At 43.6% G+C, this 13,524-nt stretch overlaps 1 protein-coding gene and 1 long non-coding RNA gene across 13 annotated transcripts in view; one reads left to right on the top strand and one right to left on the bottom strand.

Moving 5' to 3' along the window:
- ACSL6 (acyl-CoA synthetase long chain family member 6) overlaps nucleotides 1–13,524 on the bottom strand; it is a 77,909-nt gene that overhangs the window by 52,739 nt on the left and 11,646 nt on the right. Inside the window, exon 1 of one of the 9 annotated variants that reach the window (XM_082211575.1) lies at nucleotides 3,187–3,334. The exons of 7 other annotated variants lie outside the window; for them this stretch is intronic. Coding sequence is in view for 1 of the 2 variants with exons in the window: in XM_082211570.1 (XP_082067696.1) it covers nucleotides 3,168–3,174 (7 nt within the window). In the remaining variant the exon portion in view is untranslated. Of the gene's footprint in view, nucleotides 1–3,167; nucleotides 3,335–13,524 lie in introns of those variants that run through there. One more of the 9 variants, XM_082211570.1, reaches the window with a different exon arrangement.
- On the top strand, nucleotides 3,413–8,378 carry LOC309525932. Of its 4 annotated transcripts, none has more exons than XR_014216582.1 (4): nucleotides 3,413–3,485; nucleotides 4,813–4,914; nucleotides 5,484–5,680; nucleotides 7,935–8,377. It is a non-coding gene; the product is annotated as an uncharacterized lncRNA (long non-coding RNA). The 4 variants fall into 4 exon arrangements; XR_014216583.1 differs by having other exon boundaries at nucleotides 5,484–5,744; XR_014216584.1 differs by having other exon boundaries at nucleotides 5,630–5,744; nucleotides 7,935–8,375.

Here is a 13,524-nt window from a genome sequence, read left to right as displayed (position 1 = left end):
CAAGTCTGACGCAACAAGCTGAATGAACTTAAGAAGCTGCCACCAAATCAAACAGCTGCCCCATATGACTGTCTCCTCTGGCTGTGATCCTGCAAAGCCTTAAGGCAGCACAGAGGAGACTCATGGACCTTCAGGAATTCCTGGACTACAACTCCCATCATCCCTGATCATTGGCCTTGGTGGCTGGGACTAATGGGAGTTGGAATCGAAAAGCCACAGGTTCCACACTAGAGGTCTTTCCTAGTCCTGCTCCCAATCCATTTAACCAAATATGCTAGGAATTGAAACTGGGAGCTTCAGCCTGCAAGGTATAAGTCCTTCCTAGCTGGAAGCTCTTTCAAGCCAGAATTAAATCAGAAATCTACATATAGTAACTGAGCAAACCATTCAATTCAATGTCTGTCTGTGGGGGCATGCAAAATCAGAGAGTAGGAATGTCAGGCACTTGACAAATGCAAACACACACAATTTAGAAAACCCAAAGTGCCCAGTGTATTACACAGGCCACAGGCCTAGAGACTGGGTCAGAAAGAGGTTTCAACAGTATGAATCAAGCCTGATTTTCTTTTGTATCTGCTGTACTTGCTGCCGGTTGAACAAATCTTCAACTGAATGTTTGGAGCTCAGGAAGTAAAACTCTTATAAAACATCCAAAAGTTTCATCCGCCAATCATTGTCTGGAATCTCCCTTTATTGCATTGTAATCAAGCATTCTTTTTCTCTTTTCTTTTCTTTTCTTTAGGTACACTTAGTTAAAGCAGGAGGGGAGATGTGGTGTAAATTAATGTTCAGTGTAACCACAGAAACACCTCTTCTACATCTTGCAGCATCACTCATATTGTATAACTATATTAAAAAGTAACTATGGAAACTAGTTAATAACAGGTCAAAATGACTAAACAAGAGCTGTTGTAATTTGAAAAGGAGATTAAAACAGAAAACAACTTTGTTACATATGAGATCTTTGGGAATTTTAAACTATTCTGTCCTCATCACTGACTGCAATCCAGATAATTCCTGCATTGCAGGGGGCTGGACTAGATGGCCCTTGGGCTCCCTTATAACTCTACAATTCTATGATAAGCCTCTTGAGGAGAAAGGAAACTTGGTTATCTTTATCCTTCACATGCCTGGTGCAAACATAATATTATGTGCCAGAAGCTCTCAATAATCATGAGATGTAATATTGGGTGCCATGCTCTCTCCTCTCCTCTCCAATGAGAATCCTTAACTTCCCAAGAAGCCTGATTCACATGTAAAGCTATGGTTTAGCACAAACTAGCAAACGATGGTTTGGCACAAACAAGCAAACATGTGAGCTCCCAGAGAAGAGGTGGTGGCTGCTTTGCTCCTCCTCTGCTGCTGAACTTAGCCCTCTCTCCAGACAAACCAAGAACTGTAACCAAGGCTTGCCCCCTGGTTTACAATAAAATAGCACAGTGAAGTTACAAAACACTAAAACAGCCAACAACAACATTAAGTCTCATTAAAATAACAGGGAGTTATTAAAGCCCTCATCATCAATCCACAGTGCCATAAAATCAATTAACCTAAATCAGATTAGAATAAAAACGTTCTTAAAGGGACCCCTGACCATTAGGTCCAGTCGTGACCGACTTTGGGGTTGCGACGCTCATCTCGCTTTATTGGCTGAGGGAGCCAGCGTACAGCTTCCAGGTCATGTGGCCAGCATGACTAAGCCACTTCTGGCGAACCAGAGCAGCTCACAGAAACGCCGTTTACCTTCCCACCAAAGCGGTACCTATTATCTACTTGCACTTTGAGGTGCTTTCGAACTGCTAGGTTGGCAGGAGCAGGGACCAAGCAACGGGAGCTCACCCCGTCATGGGGATTCGAACCGCCGACCTTCTGATCGGCAAGTCCTAGGGCTCTTCTTAGGGCTCTTCTAAAAACTCTCAGGAGGGGGCTTCATGCAAACCCCTGGAGAGGGTATTCCATAAAAGGGGAGCTACCCAGTCCCTGGAATCGCTCTCATCAGTCGTTGAGACCTTAAGGCTAGTGAAGGTTGTCCTTCAGATGAGCATATTCCTATCATTCAGATCCCTGGGGGAAACTCTGCTGTGTGTCTCTCCACTATCAGTTAAGAACATAAGAGGAGTCTGCTGGACCAGGTCAATGGCCCTTCGAGACCAATACACTGTTCTCACAGTGGCCAGCCAGATGCCTGTGGGAAACCAGGTGTACAGTAAGCAGGGAGACACAAAAGAACTCCCATCCCCTTCCACACAGAAATCAGGATGATGACTGTACACGCGCCTCACAAATGAAAAACTTGAGGATCCATTCTGCATCCTTCACATAAGTCAAATTTTTGTGGTAGAAGAAAAAGTGGGCTTTTTTGAGTACATTATTCTGGAATACTAGCTGAATAATGCCTTAGTTGTGTGGCAGCATGCCAAAAAATCTGAAAAAACAGCAACTGCCCTACTCTAAGTGGTAAGTGTGGAAAGGTCCAACAACTCTGTATCCATAATCCAACAGAACAAATGGAGGATTCAGTAATAATACATGCATAATGATCCAGTACGACTAATTGTATCTTTTTAATTGCAGCCAGTGTGACAGCAAGTAGAATTAGCAAACAAGTGACCTATTTGTCACAGTACATTTCAGGTGCCTTTCCTACTGACTACAGTGGTGCCCCGCAAGACGAATGCCTCGCAAGACGAAAAACTCGCTAGACGAAAGGGTTTTTCGGTTTTGCGTTGCTTTGCTAGACGAATTTCCCTATGGGCTTGCTTCGCAAGATGAAAACGTCTTGCGCTTTTTTTTAAAGCCGCTTGAAGAGGCGCAGTTGCGACGGACCGTGCTTCGCAAGACGAAAAGCATCGCAAGACGAAAAGACTCGCGGAACGAATTCTTGCGAGGCACCACTGTACGTTGCTATCAAGATATAGTATAGTATAGGCTTTGAAACATGCTTTGCTACAAAAATAGTGATCTTCCTTCATTCTAAGCCAATACTGACTACTCTGACTGGCAGCAGATATCCAGAGTCTCAAGCAGAATTTCCCCCCATTACCTACTACCTGATCCTTTTAACTGAAGATGCGAGAGATTGAGCCTGTGAGCTCCTGCATGCAAACAACTGGGCATAGTTTGTCCCTTATGGATCGTAACACAACTTAAGAAGAGTCTCGTACAACCTTGCATTTAACAATTCACTTGACCACAGAAGGCAACAAGGGATCCCACGCAGGTGTTGAGTTGCACGCCCCTAGCAGCAAAGAACAGTTCTGTAGTAGCCCTCACTACTTGAGCAACGTTAAAACAGGCTGTAAAAGTGGGCAGTTTTAGGGTGACAGAAACATGCTCTCATTAGCAAGTTTTACTGACACTGATCAGCTCAACTGTTCCATTATTACATCACAATCAGTTGACTTAAGTTATAGTTCTTTCACAGTGTAATCCATTCTATGTATGCACAAGGAAGTCCTGCTGAATTCAGTGGGACTTGCTCCCAGGTAAGCATCTATAGCCAGTATGTATGGTGCACCTTTGGATCGTCAGATTTTGTTGAACTACAACCCCCACCAGCCCTAGCTAGAAAGAGGACAGGGAAACCATTGGCTGAGAGATCCCACCATCCAAAGCATTCCACAGTTCCACTGTAGTTAGGGTACCACAAGCTGTAGATACATTTCAGGTCTCAAAAGCTGGCATTAAGAGGTAGAGCTTGTTGAATTATTTGTACCCCTGTTTTTCTGGTTTTGTTTACATTGAATAAGGCCAATGCTACCTTAATAGGCCCGAGACCAATTATTCTTCTATTCATACCCAATTCAATCCAAAGGCTTCAATTTATTGCTAAGGATATATAGGTGGGGAAAAGAACTGGAAGATGCGCTTGAGGGGGCAAATGTATTTTGGGTCAGTTGCTTAAAATTTTGCATTTCTAAGTCTGAGATACACACATGACACTGTTCCATCACTGGAAAGTGCCTAATACTTCCAAGTTTATTAATTAGCACTGTAAAACAGATGCTCCAGGTGTCCCTATTTTCCAGCGACAGTCCCAGATTTACAGAAGACGTCCCAATTTCTGATTTGATCCCAGAATGTCCCGCTTTTCCTTAGGACATCCCTATTTTAATTGGAGAAATGTTGCAGGGCATGGTAGGAGATCCCTATTGTCATCAGAGGGTATAGAGTTAAGCGACCCCTGAGCCAAGGAGATAAGTAACTATACAACCTTTAGAAGACATCTGATAAGAGACACCTGCATAAGGAAGTTTTTAAATGTTTAATGTTTTGTTGTGTTTTTATATATGTTGGAAGCTGCCTAGAGTGGCTGGGGCAACCCAGTCAGATGGGTGGGTTATAAATAATAAACTTATTATTATTGAATAGGATGTCCCTATTTTCATCAGAGAAATGTTAGAGGGTATGTAATGAGAATTATTAATAATCAATTGTCCTGGGGAAAACAAACATGCAGGATGCTTCTAATACCACTTCTGGCTGCAATCCTATGTAGATTTGCTTGGTTGTAAGCCCTGTTGGACTTTCTGCCCTCATGAAATTCAATGGTTGTTTTTTATTACGATGTTTTGCTAGATGGTGTGTGTGTGTGAATTGGCAGGCTTCTTTAGGAGAAATCAAACATTCAAGGGCTAACTAGCTTCCTGTTGTGTTATTCAGATCCCTCATTGAGAAAAAAGACTGTTGTGAGTGTGTGCAATCCCAACTGTCAAGTGTTTAATGCAGCAGGATATTAAAATTACAACTAGCCAAATTCACCGCTGAAGAGCAAATGCTTTGGGTTTGATGAAGTATTCATTGTTTCTGCAGGTGAACACATTGCCTTTTGTGCTCATCTATTCACACACAACTAGCCACCTGGGGAATTACTACCTAAAGAAATTCAACCTTTCTATAGCAACAGGTGGTGAGGTATTGTTGCTTTTAAGTCTACTGAGTTCATATGATAAGGCTTGTTTGGTGCTAATTTCCAACACAAGAGTTCCTGGAGTTAAGCTGCCTGACTTATGCCTGTATCCATAAACACAAAGAAGGACTGCTGGTAGGCATTAGGTGACAAAAGAAAAGGACTCTGCATATTCTCAAAGGCACTTTCTACTGCATATTTCAGGGCTAACCCTAGCAGTGTAAATAGGTTCTGGAGAACAGGCTGCTGAACCCTAGCTCAAACAAAGCCTGGAATTATTCATATGATAAGAGAAAATATATATAGAAGCTTCACTGTTATTGTTCTCCGTAGGAAATACTTTTAAATAATATTGTAGTGCTTCTGCGGCTCTGTTCGAGTTCCAGCTTCCAGCTTCTTATTTACCGTCTCTATCCGAAAAAAATGGTTAAATTCATGTCCTTACCTTTGTGCAGTGGCTTAGGAACCCTGCTGCTTCTGAGACTGAATTGTCAGCCATGTGCTAAAATATTATTCTCTTTGCAAAATAACTAAAGTCCCTTCTTCAAACATCCTTGGAATATTCTCAACACAGGAGCACAAATGGGAACAGGAGCCAGCAGATAAGTCCTCCTCCCCACACCAAATGCATGTCGAAGATAAATGGGTGCAACTGGCTTATACTTCTGAAATGAACAAGTTTTCTGCCTCTTTTCTTTTTTTTAAATGGGTCTTTTGCAGCTGGCCTAATCAGTTTGGAGCTGAGAACCTATGTTCCAAGAATATGGCCAGGTATTTGCTAAGAATGCTTACTCATTGCTAGCATGCTTAGGGAATATTTTAACACCAGCATTTGGTAGGTAGCCCTTGCTATCCCATATTGGTTTACTTTACATAAATTTAAAGAGCAAGTGTTTCAAGGACAGTTTAGTAGTTTGTATTTAGGAAATGCTGTTGTCACATATTTACAGTTGTTTTTTTTTTAATTGGTTCCTGCTTGCATGACTTTAACAATAGCTTCATCTGAACACATAGTAAGTATTAATCTACATGCTTGGAGAAGTTGTACCTGGTGAATGTCTTCTGATTACATTACTTTTTAAGAGTCAGAAGCCTTTAGGTGGGGATTCTTTTATGCATACATTCTACTGGTAAAGGAATATACAAACTTCCACATTACACAAAAGTCTCCATCAACTTCAGCATAAAAGCAGCAAGAGTTATGCCCTATAGTTTTTAAACATGCTAAAAAGGTTTACTGTGCCATTACTATCTACCTGAACAAACAAGAAAGGAGAATGACTGTGCTTTTTTTAAACATACTTTTCTGCCTACCTGACAAGAGTCCCAGTTAATTAAAAAGACTGCAACATTCTTTAATAACAGAATTGGCCCACATTCTTAGTGTTTCAATTAAGAAATGGCATCTTATGTCTTAGTTTTACACTAGTCAGTTTACACACACCTCTCATATGAAAAAAGGCACCTCTCTTCCCCACCCCCATCCCACTCCCAAAAACCCCCCAAAGGGAAGTGTTTCCAATTGGAACAGCCACCCCAACTATCTACATGCATCTCCAATACTTCTGGGACTCCAGGACCACTGCTACTTTACCTAGAGTGCATTTTACTCCAAATAAACTAATAACTTCACCTCCAGACAGTTAAAAAAGAATTAGCTTCAATTAACCCTGAAAGATGTTAAATTACCTCCGTTGCATTTTGAAAGAAGCCACACACTACAAGTCTGCAAGCCTCACGCTAGAGGCTCCATATATATTAAAAAACAAAGAGCATGGGGGGGGGGTTGCTGCACTAATGCAGCAGTTTCCTGTTATCTCTATTTTGCAAAGGAGAACGCATCTGAAACATTTTCACAGAATGGAAAGAAATATTACCACCTCTTAATGTCCACACATCATAAAGCAGGGCTAAAGTGGCTGCTTGCAAAGTTGCCAATTGCTGCTGGGTTTGCTACCTTATACAGTGATACTCCGAGTTAAGTACTTAATTTGTTACGGAGGTCCGTTCTAAACCTGAAACTGTTCTTAACCTGAAGCACCACTTTAGCTAATGGGGCCGCCGCGCCGCCGGAGCACCATTTCTGTTCTCATCCTGAAGCAAAGTTCTTAACCCGAGGTACTATTTCTGGGTTAGCGGAGTCTGTAACCTGAAGCGTATGTAACCTGAGGTACCACTGTATATATAAACTATCCAGCCAGAAATTTAGGGTTTTCTTCTGAGTAACAGACTGTTGTTAAAGACAGGGATGCAGTACAAAGAAAGTAACCCATAGATTCACACTGACTGTGATACAAACATACAATAACATTTTCAGATGGTACAGATGGGCGGACTTCCAGTCCATGGGCCTAGTTATGCCCACCAGCTCTCCCTACCTGACCTGTTCTCTATGCCCAGATGCACCTGGGCTAAAAAGGGGCTTTAAGCTACCAAAGATCAGCTGATTGTCAGAGCTTGCAGAGTGCTGTGATTTTCCTTATGTGGTTTGATTTAAAACTGTGTGGCCTAAAGTGGTCAGCCAATGCCATTGTGATGTCAGGTGATTGACAGGTAGGCAGCCTCCTGCCTTTCAGACTTGGCCTACATGAGGCTGGGGTTAAAAGGATCTGGTACAACAGCTAGATTCCCTTCCCCATCCCCGATGTAAGAAATCGCTCTCTTTCTGGGTACTCACAACCAGTTTAAACTCCACTAGTGTAAATGTAATAGAATGGTCTTTTCTCTTCCTTTTACCATAGTTTTGCAATTCCTTATGTTTAATTGCACATACTTTTGTCTTGCTCATTCACGCATTGGGCCAGTTAATGCCACACAACAGCAGACTGCTGTCGCACTCAGGTCCTGCTTGCCAACTTCCCATGGGCATCTGGTTGACCACTGGGAGAACAGGATGTTAGACCTGTTTGGCCTGATCCAGCCAGGTTCTTCTTTGGCTCCTATGCTCCTGCTCAGAGTGGCCACGCATCACACTTTACAATCCTCTGTTTGGAGGGGCTGTCAGAAAACTATTGTCTCTTTGAAGGTGTCCCCTGTTAGAGGGCTGTCCAGTCCAAGACTAGGAACTGTAAAGAGAAGTCTTGAAGCCGCCCATCAACAGTCAGCAGCACCTGGTCAACAAACTGCTCAAACAAACCACAACTGGAAAGCCAAAGCCAAACCTTGGCTTCTCTACAATCCCCAGTTCCCACCTAACACCAAACACTAAGGACTGTGGCTTGTTTTGACTGCTGGGGAGAAGCAAAGTAGGAATCATCTGCATGTTCACAACTTACTGTGACATGTAAACAAGGCCAGTATTGTGAGATCCTTCTGGAGCTCTTCATATTGATGTAACCTTAACCTTAGCTAATTTGGTTCTCATCCCTGACTCCAGGTTATTCATGAACGCTAAAAGACCACCAGTCCTAGTCCAGCTCTTTGGGGAACTCCACTGCCTTCTTTACTCCATTATGGAAACCATCTGCTACCAGTTACAGATAGGTAGCCGTGTTGGTCTGCCATAGTCAAAATAAAAAAATTCCTTCCAATAGCACCTTAAAGACCAACTAAGTTAGTTCTTGGTATGAGCTTTCGTGTGCATGCATGTATCTGAAGAAGTGTGCATGCACACGAAAGCTCATACCAATAACTAACTTAGTTGGTCTTTAAGGTACTATTGGAAGGAATTTTTTTATTTTGACATCTGCTTCCAGTCGGGATTCAGGCCTCATCATGGGACTGAAACTGCCTTGGTCGCACTGGTTGATGATCTCCGGCGGGCTAGGGACAAAGGTGAGAGCTGTTTCCTAGTTCTGCTGGATCTCTCAGCGGCGTTCGATACCATCGACCATAGCATCCTTCTGGACCGTCTTGAGGGGCTGGGAGCTGGGGGCACTGTTATACAGTGGTTCCGCTCCTTCCTCCTGGGCCGTGTTCAGAAAGTGGTGGTGGGGGATGAGTGTTCAGACCCCTGGGCTCTCACTTGTGGGGTGCCTCAGGGTTCTGTCCTCTCCCCCATGCTTTTCAACATCTACATGCGGCCGCTGGGAGAGATCATCAGGAGGTTTGGGCTGGGTGTTCATCAGTATGCGGATGATACCCAGCTCTACCTCTCTTTTAAATCAGAACCAGTGAAGGCGGTGAAGGTCCTGTGTGAGTGTCTGGAGGCGGTTGGAGGATGGATGGCGGCTAACAGATTGAGGTTGAATCCTGACAAGACAGAAGTACTGTTCTTGGGGGACAGAAGGCGGGCAGGTGTGGAGGATTCCCTGGTCCTGAATGGGGTAACTGTGCCCCTGAAGGACCAGGTGCGCAGCCTGGGAGTCATTTTGGACTCACAGCTGTCCATGGAGGCACAGGTCAAATCTGTGTCCAGGGCAGCTGTTTACCAGCTCCATCTGGTACGTAGGCTGAGACCCTATCTGCCTGCGGACTGTCTCGCGAGAGTGGTGCATGCTCTGGTTATCTCCCGCTTGGACTACTGCAATGCACTCTACGTGGGGCTACCTTTGAAGGTGACTCGGAAACTACAACTAATCCAGAATGCGGCAGCTAGACTGGTGACTGGGAGCGGCCGCCGAGACCATATAACACCGGTCTTGAAAGACCTGCATTGGCTCCCAGTACGTTTCCGAGCACAATTCAAAGTGTTGGTGCTGACCTTTAAAGCCCTAAACGGCCTCGGTCCAGTATACCTGAAGGAGCGTCTCCACCCCCATCATTCTGCCCGGACGCTGAGGTCCAGCGCCGAGGGCCTTCTGGCGGTTCCCTCATTGCGAGAAGCAAAGCTACAGGGAACCAGGCAGAGGGCCTTCTCGGTAGTGGCGCCCGCCCTGTGGAACACCCTTCCAGCAGATGTCAAGGCGATAAACAACTACCTGACATTCAGGAGACATCTTAAGGCAGCCCTGTTCAGGGAAGTTTTTAACGTGTGATATTTTATTGTATTTTTGGTTTTTATGGAAGCCGCCCAGAGTGGCTGGGGAGGCCCAGCCAGATGGGCGGGGTATAAATAATAAATTATTATTATTATTATTATTATTATTTAACCAGTTCCAAATCCATAAAAGCACCTGGCTGCTATGTTTACTCAGCAGCTGGGAAGGAACTTTGCTGAAAGCCATTTGGAAGTCCAACTATATATTGTAATGGCTAGCAGATCACCCCTATCTACATATGTATATAGCACTCAAAAAATTCTAAAGGTTGATGAGGCTTGAAAGGCTGGTTCTGATTTAAGCATTTCTCATACTTCCTTACTCACTGCATGAAATAACCGGATGAGATAACAGGACAGCTATTACCAGCAAAACAAAACAAAAAACAAAAAAATTGCAAATAGAAGGTAATTGCAGCAGGCAGAGAACACAGATGCAAAGCAGCTAGGACGTGAGAGAAATAAAATGCATTCATTAGGCTATTAATGGTAACCAGTGGAGCTGAATAAGGAAGGAAGAATTTATATTTTATTTGATGGGTTAGCTTCAGCACTTTAAATTTAGTCCTAGCTTTCAGTAGCTGCTTTTAGAAACTGTTTGGCAAAGGTAGGAGCACGGCAAGGGCTACTTGAGCAGCATGCCCTACCAGGCTGCTCATCCATAGTAAGTCACTGTCACAGTAAGTAAGCCATTGTTCAGATCAGGTGTTCTCAGCCCTCCACCCCATGGCCACTTGAAAATTGCTGGTTGTTTTGCTGGACAAACCCTGGGAGGTCGGTAGCCCAAGGTCACCCAGTGAGCTTTATGGCTACCGGGGGGGGGGGGATTTGAATCCTTGGTCTCTCCATTTCTAGCCTGACATTGTAGCCACTACACCAAAATGGCTCTCTAGGGTAGCCAATAAGATCTGCTTCCGGACCTTTAACAGCAACTTCACAGGCAAAGGCGGTGAAGCTTTTCTTTGCATGCAGTAGAAAAGGTGAGAAAAGTTTCATGAAATGTTTCTTCTCTTTAAAAAAATATGCTTAGTAAATATTTGTAATCTATAAACAAAGTAGTCATTACAACCATTTTTTCTTACCTCCTTATTACAAAAGGTTTGGGTCAATTTACCTTTATGCATTTAATTTACTTTTGCATTGAGTTCACTGTGTTCTGCAGGACAGGGCCCTCTTGCAGACACCATCCTATCAGGAGATCTGTTCTGTACCATGTCTGAATGGAGCCTTTAGTGTGGTGGCACCTACCCTTTATGCATCCCTCTATTGTCTTGTCAGCTCCTGCTGAAGACTTTCTCCATCATGTTTTTTAAATGGATATCCTTATCCATTACTGCAAAAGTAAGTACTGGAACTATTTTAAACTATTTTTTTATATATAGAATTGGTTGTTATTCTTTTCCATTGGTTTTTTTTTTTGGGGGGGGGGAGTACCAGCTGTCAGCTGCACTGAAAGCATTCCCACTCATGGTATGGGACATAAATAATAAAGAAAGGCAATGTAAAATTCACAGGAAAAAGGTGGCAACACTAACAGCAGAGGTGCTTGGATATGACAACACTTGTATTAGGAACAATATGAAAATGTGATATCAAGAGGGTAACAACTTCTATCAAAAACAGTGTTTTAAAAATAGATTACTGGCTGAATGTGAATTGGAGTTTAGTGCTCATACTCTAATATGTCTTCCCAGTGTAAAAAACACATAAATTAGCACATAGAGTTACAACTGCCTTTGCTAATAGCTCCTTGTAGTACTGTTAAGTACTGTAAAATGTGTTGGCAAAGCAATTGCAACTGCTGAATATACATCTCTGAACAATACTTCATTTTTCATGTTGTAAAATTATATTACAAAAGGAATCTGTTTACCGGAAGCCTGGTCCATCTGAATTGGTACACCTGAATTGACATCATATACTTGGCTTGCAAAAGGACGCAGGTGGTCCTTTGATCTAAACCACTGAACCTAGGGCTTGCCGATCGGAAGGTCGGCAGTTCAAATCCCCGCGACGGGGTGAGTTCCTGTTGCTCGGTCCCTGCTCCTGCCAAACTAGCAGTTCGAAAGCACATCAGAGTGCAAGTAGATAAATAGGTACTGCTCTGGCGGGAAGGTAAACAGCGTTTCCATGCACTGCTCTGGTTTCGCCAGAAGCAGCTTGGTCATGCTGGCCACATGACCTGGAAAAACTGTCTGCGGACAAACACCGGCATCCTCGGCCAGTAAAGCGAGATGAGCGCTGCAACCCGCGAGTTGTTGGCAACTGGCCTTAACTGTCAGGGGTCCTTTACCCTTACCTTACTTGGCTTGCAAAGCAACAAGTATTGTGCTCTGCCGTTTCTATTCTGACCCCTTACTGTTCACTTGCACCACTTGACAGACACACAGGGTGCTTCCAGATTCGGGGCCTTACATAGCAAATGGGTCATCTGTTGCTATTCTACTGCTTTCCAGAATGTACCTGGGCCATGTGTTTTTGTCCCACCCATGACTCCTTTGCCATTTGGGGCATGCCCACCAGTATTTCTGTACGTGTGCAGCTGAGATCACTCAATGAAGGAGAAAAGATGTACGTAATCCTTTGAATGAAACAAGGGGGAGGGGAAACAGAGCTCAAATGGAAGCAAATCAAGGGAGAAATGGTATCAAAAAGGCATGACTAAAGGTGAACAATCACAACAGTATTCCACCCCACCATGAAATATATCAGGGTCCCTAAAGAACTACATTGACCCTACAGACAGCACAAACAGGCTTGGAATCAGATAATAATAGCCCCATGTGCAAACTAAATGTTTTGAAGGGGAAGAAGCTTATTCCATGAGTCTTCAAACAGCTCAGTTCTATCATCAGCTCCCCCGGCATATAGCCACGCAGCACCAGATTCAGGGGCTTCTTTCTGTGGCTCTGCTGGGTGTTGCGAGATGTTGAGATAGAGCAGTCATGTGGGCCAGTATTATTAGGCTGACCTGGACTAGATGATCCTTTGGTTTCCTTCCAGAAGTAAAATTCTATGATTTGTCTGATCAGGCAAACCACACAAAAGAATGCTACACGACACAAAAAGAGGTAGAGGAGAATGTTGATGGAGACAGGGCTCACCTAAAAAAACCAACCCAACACTATACACAGAGCCAGTAAAACCCCTCTGTGTTAATCTCCCCTCTATGTTAATAACAAGTAGTTACAGTGGTACCTTGGGTTAAGAACTTAATTCGTTCCGGAGGTCCGTTCTTCACCTGAAGCATCACTTTAGCTAATGGGGGGGGCCTCCTGCTGCCGCCGTGCTGTCACCGCACGATTTCTGTTCTCATCCTGAAGCAAAGTTCTTAACCTGAGGTACTATTTCTTGGTTACTGGAGTCTGTAACCTGAAGCATCTGTAACCTGAAGTGTCTGTAACCCAAGGTACTGCAACTGACCAAGAAAAAAACTGGATGGGGCAGTCCATCATAGAAATAAATATTCACAAGAATCAACTGAAATCTGCTCAAGATTCAGAAACATTTCCAATTTTGCATTAAAATTCTTGAATAAGAAACAAGACACATTCAGGAAGTACTGCTCTCACTCTGAATTGGCTTTGTTTGCCCTCAGTGATGTCATCACACAGTCAAATTTGATTGGTTGCATGAAAACTTTGGAGGGTATTTCAGAAAATGAATTGGACCCCTCCCTACCACCTTTTTGAGCCTA

The sequence above is a fragment of the Podarcis vaucheri genome (assembly GCF_965113315.1).
Source record: "Podarcis vaucheri genome assembly, chromosome: 2".
In the NCBI taxonomy this organism is placed as follows: Eukaryota; Metazoa; Chordata; class Lepidosauria; order Squamata; family Lacertidae; genus Podarcis; species Podarcis vaucheri.
The sequence above is the reverse complement of the archived record's forward strand: the minus strand, read 5'-3'. Positions and strand labels throughout refer to the sequence as shown.